Source organism: Centruroides sculpturatus, unplaced genomic scaffold, assembly GCF_000671375.1.
Source record: "Centruroides sculpturatus isolate CEXI.00-Female unplaced genomic scaffold, Cexi_2.0 scaffold144, whole genome shotgun sequence".
NCBI classification, from domain to species: domain Eukaryota; kingdom Metazoa; phylum Arthropoda; class Arachnida; order Scorpiones; family Buthidae; genus Centruroides; species Centruroides sculpturatus.
The window spans coordinates 886772-902254 of record NW_019384315.1 but is presented as its reverse complement, the minus strand read 5'-3'; the positions used below and the strand labels follow the sequence as shown (position 1 = coordinate 902254).

General features: G+C 28.6%; 1 protein-coding gene across 1 annotated transcript in view; it reads left to right on the top strand.

Annotated features, from left to right (window-relative positions):
- Window positions 1-15483, top strand: part of LOC111623105 (triple functional domain protein-like) — a 304942-nt gene that overhangs the window by 24593 nt on the left and 264866 nt on the right. The window contains exons 2-5 of the mRNA XM_023365589.1: window positions 1364-1438; window positions 4753-4867; window positions 9755-9845; window positions 13300-13401. Of these exons, the coding sequence (XP_023221357.1) occupies window positions 1364-1438; window positions 4753-4867; window positions 9755-9845; window positions 13300-13401 (383 nt within the window). The remainder of the gene's footprint in view (window positions 1-1363; window positions 1439-4752; window positions 4868-9754; window positions 9846-13299; window positions 13402-15483) is intronic.

The following is a 15483-nucleotide window of genomic DNA, read 5'->3' as shown; positions in this document are numbered from 1 at the left end:
GGTGGAGCCAATGTAAACTAAGTCTCTATCGTCCCTGATGGGAATGGAGTATACTTCTGGTGCCCTGTTGAGATCTATCGTGTCCTTGGCGTTGCACAGCAGGTCGTAAATAATGCCGGTTCTCCTATACGTGATCTTCGTACGATTACGGCAAGCAATCTCCCTGTATAGGGGGTCTAAATGTTGGTTGAACTGGACGACTGTGCATCTATCATTCATGACGGGTTGGTGGTCGTCATTCGGCGTAGGCAGGGGTCTGCCACTGCAGCGTGGGGGACAGTTGGCGCAGGCATGGCTAAACTGCAAATTATGCCTTTACTGTAGCCATATTCAACAGCAATTTTTTCTATGCGGCAGAGCTCTAACCACGTGTCGTGAGCATTCATGTAGTGTGTGAAAGCCCATCTGGTTAGGGCCCAGAAGGCTGCAATTTTGTAGGCAAAGGGGTCGGAAGAGTTTGCGGGGATGAAAAGTGGATGCTGGTCCGGTTTACGGTAAACGCTCATTTCTATCTTGCCATCCCTGAGATGTATGTCAATATCCAGAAAATGTGCATGCGAGTTGCTAACCTGATCTAAGCCAAGAGTGAGGCCGTAAGCATTGTCGTTCTTTCATGACAAAAACTCGTCGAGATTCGGTGTGGTTTTTCAAAGTATAAAGATGTTGTCCACGTATCTTTGGTATAGGCTGATGTATGGTAAGTACTGTCGGAACTGGACTTAATCCCACACTTCTGCTTACCATGCAAATGCGTTGCCAGTTACACTCCCCATCTAAGATTAAATATGTTCTCTTCCAGACATATTTAATGTTAGATATAATTAACCTAAAGTATTTGTGGGAGAGTTATATCAAATCTTAAATTGTAATACGTATTATAACATGCAACTAAATGAAACTTTGTATAAATGTACTCACTATCATTTTCTCCTCCAAAAAGAAACGTTCGGCATGAAAGAAATGGCCTAACTAAAACCAGTCCAGCTGACTTCAGATACCCCCACCACCTGCTTCAAACATCTAAATATGAACACGTGCATACTTATAGGATGTGTAAACATGAAAGCAAGCAACTATTTAAAAAATACATACACATATAAATACTTTTTAAAATTAAATTCATGTATGGATAATCCAAAAACTGGATAATCCGCACACGGATAATTGGGAATTTACTGTAATTAACAATTTTTTTTGTAATAATTTACTCAGGTTTTCTGAAGATGAAATTATGAAAAATTCTAAAATTTGCTTTTATTAAAAATAAGCAGTATTGAACTTTTACAAATGATATTTAACACTTATTATAGCTATTTTATGAAATTGAATTTTATAATTAATAAAAAGTTTTTTATTTTTTTAGGATCATGGAAAGTTGACAGACTTAGAGCTGTTGATATGATACCTCTTTTGCAAGAAAAAATAGCAATTCTTTCAGGTATATTATTTAATTTATTACATTATTGTTTTTAATATTTCTTTCATATATAATGATATTTATTTCACAAGTACAAGTATATAACTGTCATCTTCAGACAATATTATTCATAGAGAACAGAACAGAACATTATTATTATAGAATTAAAATGTTCTGTTCTCTATGAATGATAATGCAATTTAGATATGTAAACATCTCAAAACTGACAATATTAATTAATGCCAAATGATTACTGTAATGCATCAGGCTATTTTTAGGCTACTTTTAATAATTAAATTTTTAAGTAATTTGTCACTAAAGGAAAATATTAGGTGCCATCTTTTATTAAATTTAATAATTATAATAAATGAATACAGTAGAGCATCGATTATCCGAATCAATTAGGACTGGGGTTGTTCGGAAGATCGATGTTTTGGATAACCGATTATGTACGAAAAAATATATTAATTTATCCCATCTTGACATTTTTCTCCGTTGCGTGTCGCTTCGCGTTGAATTTTCGTTGATATTAAGCCTAACATAAACTTTTTAAAATAATAACCATGGCTATTGTATTATTAAAAATTATTTCTTTATTTTTTACAAACAAAATAAATATATTGAAAAATATAAAAACAATAAAATATNCAGTCAGTAATCATTGTGACTAACCGACATTTTGGTTGATCAGCTTTTGGATAAATGACGCTCTACTGTATATTACTTATTATTATTACATAACAAATCCGTTTAAATTCCCAAAAAGTTTGTTTTAGCTTGACTACTTACTATGTCATCAACAAAAGTCATTAGATATTATTGTTTTAAATTTTTAATTTTTCAATCTGTTATGGCCCAATTTGATTAGACCTGTGATTCTGTATGGATGTGAAACATGGCCAATGACAAAGCAGGAAGAACTACAACTACAGAGATTTGAAAACAAAATATTAAGGAGAATATTCGGACCTGTAGAAGACAAACATCTTCAAACCCGATATACAATATAGCTACATACCAACAGAATGCCGAAAATCTATCAGGCTAGTTTAATGCGAATTATTAAATAAATTACGTAATCAATTTGGCACTAGAGGTAAGAGTTAGGCCTGTAGAAGACTATGATGATGATGGTATCATGGTCAATGGAGAACCAATATGGAGGAGAAGAACAAACCAGAAACTGCCGACAACCTACAACAAGCCCATGATCACATAGGTGATTAAGGCCAGAAGATTACAGTGGCTAGACAATGTCGTAAGGCTACCTACAATGACAATAGCATTATGAGAGCTCCACTATGAGGGAGAAATGGAAGAGGCCAAGAGGTTGTCCCAGGAAAAGGTAGAAAGATGGGTCCAATGAAGATCTTCAAGACCTCGGAATCAAAGATTGGTAGAGGCAGGCTATAGACCAAATGAGATGGAGAAGGATTGTGACTGTGACTAAGGGCTTCCAAGATCCATAATGCCAGACGAAGGAGAAGAAGATGACACATGTAATAAATAGCTCTTATTTCATGATATTTTTATGATCTTGTTTACTATTACAGTTTACTAAAAACTGTTTTAATTTTTCTGTATCAAGTATAAATATTAAACTTTTTTATTCTTAAACTGACTTATTCTAAGTTCTTGTTGTATTTTGATATCTGACTGCTGCTGATTAATTTATTGAATGTTGTTTGTTACATTTATAGTTTTTGTTAATATGTAACTTTAATAAAGTCTTTTGTAGTTATAAGATTTTCTGTTAGGGCTTTCTAGGAAAAATATGTCTAGAATATGTCAGATTACTCTATAATATTCTTCATAAATTATGAGCCAAAAGATGGATTTTTATTTCTATTGTTCAGTGATGCTCTGCTGAACAAAATACAGAATGAATTTGTATCCCAAGTTGGACTAAATGCATTTTTTCTTTCAGGATTTTGATTTTTCTTTTGTATTAGTCACTTAGTTTATTAACTGTGAGAAAATTTAGTTTTATCATATTTTAAAAAGTAAATTATATTCAAGAAATTGGTTGAAGTTGCATATTGCTTATCAACCTTATATTACAGTAGAGTCTCGAAAACTCGGCACTCGATAACCCGGCAGTCTGGATAACTCAGCCACACCCTGCCAGGGCAAAAAAATCCTTAGTTAATTAATTTTCATTATAGACAGCTTTATGCGTCATAAAGTATTTTTCTAAGGTCTGTCTTATCAGGTAAATTACTGTACACAGTGTATTCATTAATTTTCATTTTCATGTAGTAAAGGCTCTATGCCTTCATAAAGGACGTACTTTTCCTTTGTTTAAGGGTATTTGGGCAGTTTATTCTCTGTTGTATTCTCAAGTAAACAACACACACAAGTACAGTACAGTATTTTCTGAGGAAACACTCATACTTATTTTTTTTAACCCCATTGCCGATAACCCGGCATTTTCACAAACTCGGCCACCCTTCGGTCCACATTAGGCCGAGTTTTCGAGACTCTACTGTACTACTATTTATTTTAGATCTTAAATTTTATTTATATTATAAGAGTTATTAAAGATGGATTAAATGCAAAAATTATTAATATCTCTATGAAAGTCTTTGAACTGAAACTTTTAAATGAGGAAGAATAAAGAATTGTAACTATTCAAAATTTATGATTTATATTCTTATTACAATTAAAATATTAAATATTTAAGAATTTTATTTATTTTAATTCAGAAATTTTCTAGCATTTTAACTAAAATATACAGTAAATGTTGACTCTAGTTACTAAATAATTAAACTTTTATTTTAACTTACTACAATTACAGTATATAGTAAAACCTGTTTATACTGAAATTGCACAGTATTGAATATTTTTTGTTTGACAAGTTTCTGTTTTGAACAGATTTGTTTTTCAACAGAAAATTGCTCTGTTTTGAAGAACTTTTTTTCTGTTTTGGCAGGTTTCCATTTTTTTCAGGTTCTGTTNATTCAGAAATTTTCTAGCATTTTAACTAAAATATACAGTAAATGTTGACTCTAGTTACTAAATAATTAAACTTTTATTTTAACTTACTACAATTACAGTATATAGTAAAACCTGTTTATACTGAAATTGCACAGTATTGAATATTTTTTGTTTGACAAGTTTCTGTTTTGAACAGATTTGTTTTTCAACAGAAAATTGCTCTGTTTTGAAGAACTTTTTTTCTGTTTTGGCAGGTTTCCATTTTTTTCAGGTTCTGTTTTGGACAGGTTTTACTGTATATTGTAAATTGACATGAAATTAGATTGATAACATTTTTATTTACTTTTTTCTAGGTTAGTCAGTTTAATGAATTTAATAGGTTATTTTGTTTTTATAAGGGGGAAGAGACAGACGTGGAGGACCAGTTTTGACGTTTCCTGCTCGTACTCGTCCAGAAAGGTTAAAAATAGAAGATTTGAGACATTTGCTAATATATTTGGCAAATATACCATGGTTATTATCTATTTTAAAAGATACAGTTTATTGTTACAAATNATATTATTTCATTATTTTCCAAATTGTTCAATTAAAAACTCATATTTACATACAGTTGTATAATAATTTAAATATATATATTAAAACAAATTGTTTGTCAAGAAGTGATAATGCTATTGCTGTTTGTTAATTTGAATTTATTATTTGCTTAAATGAAAGTAAGTTTTACTAATAATTTAAATAAATATGTAATACATCTGCCATAACAGAAAGAAGCCTGAAAAAATTATTCTAGAAAAAATTTGTTTAGAAGTAACATAATTTGACTCAAAGTTTACAAATAAAACAGTGTATGATATATGATAACATTAGATAAATAAAATTTATAGAAAGTAATTGAATGTATTAGCTTGAATTTTATAAATAATAATTTATAAAATTCAAGCTTATTTTTTTAATTAGAAAATAATTAAATTTATTTTTATTTTTTATGGGTTAATTAAAATATTGAGAATATTTATTAAGTTTTTTTTCCTAAAAATATCCTGCTTTAAAGTTTATAATTAAAAAAATTCTTATTAAAAATTAAAATTTCTTAATGGATTAAAATTAATTATTTTAGAATTTTTTATTGAATTTTGTATGTTTTGAAAATAAATTATATTTTTAGGAAAGTATGTATATATTTTTTTAAATATTAAATTCCATTAATTTGTTATTATTAGGCATTTTTTATTCATTATTATTTGTTTAAAACAGAGATGTATCTTATAATTAATGGTTTCTTACATTTATTGTTTAAAATGTCAGTCAGTAATCATTGTGACTAGACCATGTGATAAATTATATTTAGCCAAAAACAATTATTATTATATATTACATCAGTTCAAATTGGTAGTGAGTATTTAATTAAACACTTCTTTAATGTTTAAAATGCCTTCATAAAGACATGTATAAGACTTAGGTTGCACTTGATGCCAAGATTCTTAATGGATAAATTTACATACAAATTGTCTTTTGGTGTTAAAATTTTCTCAACAGAATAAAGTGCTAATGCTTCCAAGAATGCATCATCATCTTTCTCAGGCAACTGTTACAACATGCTATGACAAAATTTGAATTGAAACTGAATTTGAGTAAAGAACATATTTTGGCATAAGTCTCTTTCAGGAGTGTACACAATTCCCTTGCACAACTGTAGAATCGATCAACACTATGAATATATTGGTGCTATCTTTAGGCCCCTCATGAGTAGACTCAAAGAACACCATGACTCTAGCAATAGGAAATCAGATGGTACTGCCTTGGCCACCTATGCATCAGATGCAGATGTAAAGGTTTACTCTGATAGGGCTCACCTTCTACATCAAAAAGGATTACCATTGTGTCCAAAATACCTGGAGATTCTTGAGATATACAGAGCTATTTCTAGAGAAACAGCTATCAACATCAGAGACATGGCTCCTATGTCGCATGTCTGGAGGGCAGTATTTAAATGTATTTAGCATTTATGTAATGTTTTGTAAACAGTCCCATCTTATATTTATTATGTTTTTGTCTTATCATTATATGATATATCATTACTTTTGTTATTTATAAGCATTTAACCTTTTTGTATGTATTGTATTCTTTTGTAATTGTTTTTATTTTATAACTTATTACTGTGTTCCTGCACATGCAGCATTATATACAATGAACATTACTTAAGTTTTATGGTTATGTTCAATTTGCATTCTACAGTAGAATCTGACAATGGCCTTCATAAAGGTTGAAAATGTTTGTTTTTGTTTTCTAACTGGGTTTTATGTTTGGGAGTATTGTAATAGATCCATTATTAGATTTATTGTCTTTAAAGTGTAATAAAAACTTTTGAATGCTGTTTTGTTTGCACTGTACTTTTTTTTCACAGAATAGCTTTCATTCTATATTTTATGACACGTGTTTTATGTATGCTTGTAACATAAATGCAAATGCATTGCAATGTGAATAACAATAAACTTCAATTTAGATTATTATTTATAATTTAGTTTTGGTTTTTAGATGTGAAATATCATAATGGTAATAGCAGTCTTGGTCTCATTAGAGGATGTCTCAGTATCATCTTGGTCTTGCAAAATAGTCTTGATAACAAGATTTTTGTTTAATAACTTCAAAAAGTTATTTTTTTTTAACAACCAATTTTATTTACAGAAAAGGGATGTGTGTATTGACTCTCCTCTATCTGCATTCCTAGCAGAGATGATCTTGCACAATTTAGAGTTTAATGTTTTTGTGGCCCTCCTTACTGTGTGATATCGACTCTTATATATGCATTATGTGGACAATATATTAATTATCTTGGATGGGACACACAAAATTATTGGAGTTTGTGCAGATATTATTGTCAATAATATCAGTCATCAAAATATTGGGTTAATACATAAATAAATCAACCACTGACACCAATAACCAACAAAAAGAATAAAATTTTTACTGTAACTAATGTTTTATAAAATAAAACATTATATAACATACATCATCATCAGGTTTAACTGAAAGAACATATAATGGAACAACAAAAAATTAAAAACGTTTTAGAACAGAACATTTTTAAATTACAGTTTGAATGTGTGTAGAGTTGTGCATGTCATATACAAAATATTGCTGCAGGGAATTAGGCCTACTCAAATAGCACTCTCCAGGATGATGGAATTAAGTCTGTATCCTTGAATTTAACAGATGTCTTTCTCCTGAAGACTTTGTAGATTTCTACTCTTACCAGTTATTTCAGCTGTCACATGGTATAGGAGTCACACCTTGTCAAAGTCCTCTTTTATGTTGTTATCTAATGCATAAGATGCAAGTGCTGTGCTGTAGAGGTGTTTTCTGAGGCTGTACTCATTCTCCTTAAAATTTGTGAACAGCGAAATTTCTGTTCTTTTTGCTGGTTATTTGCCAGTGGTGTGATTTATTAGATGGTATTGTTAGTCTATACATCAATAGGTTTCACTGTGGAATGGGAGGAGCAGCACGGGTTAATTTTGTTTTTGAACCTATGTTTACATAGAAATACCAGTGGGCTATCTTTTAGTATTTACATTAAATTTGGTTTACCACCCTTAATTATACTGTTCCAAATTCAATTATATTAATATTAACCATATGGTATTAAGGACTACTACTGATTTCTGCCATAGTTATCAACCAAAAAAAGTTTTTACATATGCATCCTCTATGTAGGCTTGATTTCATTACATCTCATTAGACTTTAAGAAATACAGGTATGTTCACCAATTATTTGCACCTTTGTGCAGACTCTTCTGTAATGATACAGACTGATACTCTAAGTAAGAGAGATCATGGATATACAAGATTTCCTTTAAATATAGACACATCATCTCCAGCTATGTTTATGTAGGTGCTATTGTGAGAATGTCAGCAACATATTAGCAGAACATCAGAATGACATTATACACAAGAAATACACCATTGAAATTGTCAAAAGAACTTTGGATCATGGTTATTAGCCCTTATGGTCAGAGGCATTCTTAATACACCAATATAGGGACTACAATATACTGTTTGTCTAGGACACATTGTATGTATTGACAAACAAAATATTTAATAACCCTTCACTAGAGCTATTCAATCTGTGGGCTTTGTTGTTTAAATAACTGAAGACATAAATACATCTGTTTGCTCAAAATCCATTCCCTTATATGACATACTTTTGTTTTACTGTACATTTACTTTCTGCTTGTATTTTTATTCTTTTATTTTTCAAACATGTACCTTATGTCAAAATATGTTCTTTACTCAAATTTTATTACAGTTCAAATTTTTCCATAGCACATTGTAATTTAGAAACAGCTGCCCGAGGAAAGATGATGATGTATCATTGAAAGCATTATCATTTTATTCTGTTAATAAAAACATTTTAACATCAAATGACAGTTTGTATTTGTTTATTCAATTTGAATCTATAATGTAGCATTAAAACAACAAAAATTATTGTATATGCAGAAGAACATGGAAATAGCACTTTTAAACTTTACTTATTTCAAGGAATTTATACTGTTTTTATCTTGTTGCCTAACAAAATTAAATAAAAGTGATTATGTTAAAACTTCTTCTTTCATTAAAAAAAAATAAAATTTGATGTAAATTTGTGGTGCATCTTAGAAACAAAGATATATGGTTTTATGTTTAATTTATATTTTCATAAAGTACTATCATATATGATTTCTTTTTTTTTGTAATGAACTGTCAACTTATTTTTTCAAAATTATCTTTTTAATCATATAGAAGTGTTCAGAATTAAAAATTCCACTTTCAAATAGACATTTCATCTTTCATTCTGAAGACTGTTAGAATGATTTAAGATTGTTCTTCAGAACATTGAAATATATCAAATTTTTAGAACAGATGATTTAAAAATTAAATTTACATAATTATTAAAGAAATATTCTAATTAGTCCTGTTTAAATTAAATAACATTGTAAATTTGACAGTTTTTATAATTGGAAATATAATTAAGTTAAATTGTTTTATTTTTCCGGACAAATTATCAATAGTTCCAGTGTTTTAATTTTTATATAAATAATTTCTGTACTCAAAAATTGTAAATTTTAAATGTAAATATGAACCAATTGGATTGAAATTTTTAGTATTATTAGTGTTTTTGTTCATTGTAATTAATTTCTCTTTGATAATCATTGTATTTTTTATCTTTATAATTTGAAAATCTGTGTTAAAAGACTTCATATTCAGATAAATAATTTTAATAAAAATTTTACAAAAAAGTTTATTAAGAATTTTTCTGATTTGTTTTACGTTGTGAATGTTTAACATATAAATTTTTTTCATTTATAAAGTAGTATTATATTTAAATTTATTTTTTTCTGAACAAAAAAATTTTCTATACAGTGAAGAAGTTAAAGAATTGGGATTTTCTGTTGTAATTGATATGAGAGGAACAACATGGAATACAGTTAAGCCAATACTCAAAGTACTTCAGGTAATTCATTTTTTAAGTTAAAATTTTTATTTATTTTTATATAAAATTAGAAAATTTATTTTACACGAAGCATTTTTTTGCATTTAATTCTTTCATTTTTTCAATTGTAATTGTATTTCATTATTATTGAAGAAATAAATGGTTGATTTAAGGTCAGGTAGGGTCTTCCTGGAGTAACTGCATTTTTCCATAATATTTCATCAGCAAATCAAAATTAAACTGATACCAATATACTAATTTGTAGCTCATAGAGGTATTAAATATATTGAACTAACCTTGTAATTTTAGTGATTATGTTTAAAATAAATGCTTGTAACAACTAAGAACTGGGTTGATATTAATCTTAAAACACTCATTGAAAGATCACACTCTGTTCTGTCTTCCAAATTTCTTTTCAACCTGAAGATGACAACTTAAGTTTGTTGAAAATGTTCATTTTTATTAAATCAATGTTATACAGCTGGATTTTCTGGTTTGGTGAGTATGTTAATTTTCAGTCTCTTCAAGACCATCTTCATGTAACATTACTAAAAAGAACACTGTTTAGAAATCTGAATATAAGATGTTTCAAAGGAAGAAGATTGCTTTGAAATTTCAAAGATGCATACTGATATTTGAACACAAAAAATATGACAAAAAGAAAAATAACAAAAACCAGACTAGAACAATAAGTTAAAAATAGATTTCCACACTGTAGAAATGTTCTTTTGGTCTTTAAATAACTTTAAATAAAACATGATGAGAGTTATAGTATATATATATATATATGATGAATATAATAATATGACAACAAGGGGTATGAAATTGCAAATATCAAATTTCAAACTGTGATAAATGTATTCAGTTTGAATGAAAAGATCTGCATACTGTTAATTGTTTTTATTAGTAGGAAATGGCATCTTTCAACACCTGCAAATGGAATTTCTTCTCACCTTGTGGTGTTTTTGGAAATTTGGTCAGCTTCACTCTGCCTCCTCAAGTATAAACAATAAGTACAAAAATTCACACCACCAAGTTCATGGCCTTGTAACTTGCTTATTTCTCAATGAAATTTAAAAGCTTGTTTTTTCCTTTTGTTTCTTGAAGTATTTTTTTTTATTTTATATATATAAATTTTATTAAACAATAGATTTTTGATTTATTTATTTTTTTTAATAAATCAATTTAAAAATATACAGGCCATGCTGTACAGTGCCAAAATTGCCACTTTGCAATAAAAATCATAGTCCTCTTATTTTGATATTCAGTGTGAAATTGAATCACAAAGCATGCTTCAGGAAAAAGAGCCAAATGTCTAGCTCCCATATAATAAGTCCCGTGCACCACATACCTGGCAATGTCATGATGTCACATGGCAAGTTCAGATAGGAAAACAGGAAGTGGCATTGAGAACCAAAGGCAGTTTTCATGCAGTGCCATTTAATGTTTTCAGATTTTCGATTGGGGATTTTTTGTTGACTGACAAAAATTTGGGGAATTTTTTTTGAGGTGACATTTTCTTCACTTTGATATTTTTCAGTAGACTAAAGCATAAAAATTTTGACCTAATGGAACACGGTGAAATATTGTTTATGCATTGTTATCAAGTCCAGGGTGGGCCAAAAGTCACTTTACCGTTTAAAAATGAAATAACTTTTTTACTTTTAATTATTTTATAAGTTTCCTTTTAACATTATAATGTACACATCTTGGATATTTTTTTTTTTTTTTTGCTTAAACAACTTTAAATGATCCCCCCCCATTTTCCACTTCACAAAGATGAGCTCTTTCTATGGTACTCTCCATAACTGCTTGCAAAGTGATTCTGTTTATCATTCGAATTTCCTGATGCTCAGCTCAGCAAGAGTTCGGGGCTTATTAATAAACACTTGCTGTTTCAAATATTCCCATAAAAAGAAATCTGGGGCTGTCAGATCAGGGGAATGTGATGGCCAACAAAACTCCACATTTCTGGAAATTATTGTTTCTCCAAAAATTTGCCTTAACAGCTGCACGTTGTTCTGGCATTAATTTACCCGTAATTTATTTCCAAATTCTGTATTTTAAAAATCTGAAAAAAAATAAAACATAATAATAGCAAAAAATTTATTTAATTTTTAAACGGTAAAGTGACTTTTGGCCCACCCTATATGTTATTAGGAAATAACCCTTTCAGAATCTTTTTATCCAGTAAGGTATGATATTTAGATGCAAAAACCAACATTTTCGACACATTATCGAGTTCTGCTTCAGGTTCAATATTGCAGTGTTGTCCCATCTCTGGAATGCCTAGAGTTCAAATTTTAAACTGCTAATTAATTCAAGTGTTCAGATTATTTAATACCAAATAATTTGGCTATTTGTGTCATTCTTTGTTATATAGGCCCAGCGCCCTCATATTAATGTTTTCATTCAAAATTCTGTAAATTCTGTAAAATTCGAGTAGTCATAAATCTCCATTGCCTCTGCTGTCTTAAATGAATGATGGCCAAAGATCTTACTTAAGAGTTTAGTGTTTTTTCAACAACTCTGAAGTTCACTCCAGCTCTGAAGGTGTCTCTTATTTGCATCACTGGGCCAATGCAGTGATGTATAATAAGTTTTGAATGAGCAACAGGACAGTGAGTTATTTTTAGTTACAATGCATTGATGCTAGCTGAAAACTTATTAACTTCTTCCTGTGGTATGGAATGAATTCTATCACAGATATTTTTTCCTCAAAATGTTTCAGTCTAATTGAAAAAACACTTTACAATATCATATGACCTGCTGATTTAGGAAGCTAGCAATTTCAAATTGTTTGCAAACATTTTTTAAAGATTTTTATAAGGCTAAATTGAAATCCACTGCACACTATTGGTCAAGGGTTAAATCTTCAATTAAATAGAAGAGAAATACTCCAGCAAATTGGAATTGCTGCCATTATGATGCTAGACTTGTATTATTGGCAAAATATAATGTGTCATAGATGAAACTTTGATTGGAATGCAATTTGGAAAAATTATAGACTTATAAACTCCCACTGTCATTCATCCATCCATCTTTCTTTATTCTTATTGGCTGTGTGTGATGTTTTTGATGCTTATTCCTATATGTATTAATGTACAGTACATTAAGAAAACTGTATTTTATGTAGTTAAATAAAGTAATATTTTTTTTTCATGATCAAGAAACGGTTTGTATTTGCTTATAATTATTTATTTTTCTCTTAGTAATAAATGTTTAGAGTAATTAAATAAAAATTCTTTATAAATTGTTTTCATCACTTTACAAAATTAACTTATGTAAAGTGAAAGGAGATAGAGTACATCTCCTTAGTCATTTGATTAAAGTATATTTATTGTGTAATTTTCTTCTATATATAATTTAATAAAATATGAGATTTCTGTTAAATATAAAAGTTTTCATTATGTCTCTGTTTTGTTTTTAATTATAGTTAATTGAAAATTGATAATCTATTATTTATATTACACAGGAAAATTTTCCAGCTAAAATTCATACTGCATATATTATCAAGCCTGAGAATTTTTGGCAAAAACACCGAACTAGCTTAGGTAGTGCCAAATATAAATTTGAGGTAAGTAAAATAATTTCTCCAGAAAATAAAAATTGTATCTGTTTAAAAAATCAAAATAAAATTTTGATTAATATTAATCACAAAAGATAGCTTGAATTTAAAAAAATGAAAATAATTGTAATATCTGAAAATAATTTTGAATTTTTGAGAAAATGCTATTAATCCAGCAACAATCACAATCCTCAAATATTAATTATTTATTCATTGCTGTTACAATATCAGAATCAGAAAAAAGTTTATTGTCTATTGGGAATTACTTCCCTTTTACATGGGGGTTGTAGTTTCATGTATCCATATTTATCTTTAATAAAACAATATTTTCCATTAATTGTTTAATTTGCTTTTATTACTCACGTACATATCCACATATTCTTTAATTTACATTGTTTTGTTGTTATAAGTTTCTATTATTTTACAAAAATAATTATAAATATTATATAATTGTTTTTTACTCATATTGTTAAAATTTTTTAACAATTCTATTAAGCGAGTTGCATTTATAAGTGCTATTTATATCATAATGTTCACAAATTTCCTTTAACTTTGGACATGTTAATATCAAATGGTAAGGTGTTAAAACGTCAACATTACATAAAAAACATTTAGTTAGTAAACTTATATAAGTATTGTTAACATACAGCGAATATTTGTTTAGACGAAGTTGCATTATAAATCGTTTTATATTCATATTTACCGATTGTCATGTATATGATTGCATTGAAGGTATTTCAAATATATCCAAGTACCACGAGTGATATTTACTGCTATAAAGGGAGTTCTGATCTTTATTTATGGATTGAGCTATAGCTGATTCTAACATCAATGAGTAGCCTGTTTTCCAATCTTGAATTTTATCTTTAAATAATAGAACTGATACTCCAAAGGAGNTATATTCATATTTACCGATTGTCATGTATATGATTGCATTGAAGGTATTTCAAATATATCCAAGTACCACGAGTGATATTTACTGCTATAAAGGGAGTTCTGATCTTTATTTATGGATTGAGCTATAGCTGATTCTAACATCAATGAGTAGCCTGTTTTCCAATCTTGAATTTTATCTTTAAATAATAGAACTGATACTCCAAAGGAGTTGAAGATAGTTTGCAGCTTATTATACCATAGTTGTTTATTTTTTGTAGTTTACTCTGTCTAATATTTTCATGATATAAAATAGTTAAATTATTATCACCTTTGAAATTAAGTTTGTAAAAGAATTTGATAATTTGCTTTAATATAAACGGGAATAACCATATTTGATTAGTTTCATGCCGTAGTGCATATCCCGGTATTGTTCTTTCTATGTGAAATAGTCTGCGTAGATAATAAATGTGAAATTGTTCGAGTTGGTAGAAATAGTCTAAGCACTAAATAGGACTGGCGTAAAATAACATTGGATTAACAATCGAGCTGTAAAGTTTCATATGTATTCTTAAATCTGAAGTTTTTAATTTGCTGCATAAAAATAGAAGGTTATCTATTGCTTGTTTAACTTTATTTTTAAGTTTAGATATATACGATTTAAATGTTAGATTCCAATCGAAATTAACTCCTAGGTAATTTATTTCATTCACTGTTTGTAGCAAAATTTTTTCAAGATAAATTTTTGTTTCATTGATAGATATTTTACTGTTATTCCTAAAGATAATTATTTTAATTTTGCTTGGATTAATTGCTAAATATTTGGACTTGAAAAACAAATTTATTTGGTTTATTTTCCTTTGGAGTGAGATTTTTATTGGTGCTATCACGACCAGATTGTCATCTAAGATAGTCTTCAGTGGTGAGATAAGAATTATCATATAATTATTGAATTTTTTTATATCAATTATTTTCCCAAAGTTCTTTTTTATAAGGATGCATATTTCTCCGCTAGGACGACCTGGACCAATCGGTTTCTGTGCTTGTATCGCTTCTACTATATAATCGTTGAAAAATTTTTTGTTATAATATAAATTTGAAGTAATCCAAGTTTCTGTAATTGCTAAAATATCCGGTTCGTATTTAATGCAAATTTTAACTATTGATGACATTTTATTTTTTATTCCTTGACCATTCCAGTTTACAATGGAAACCATT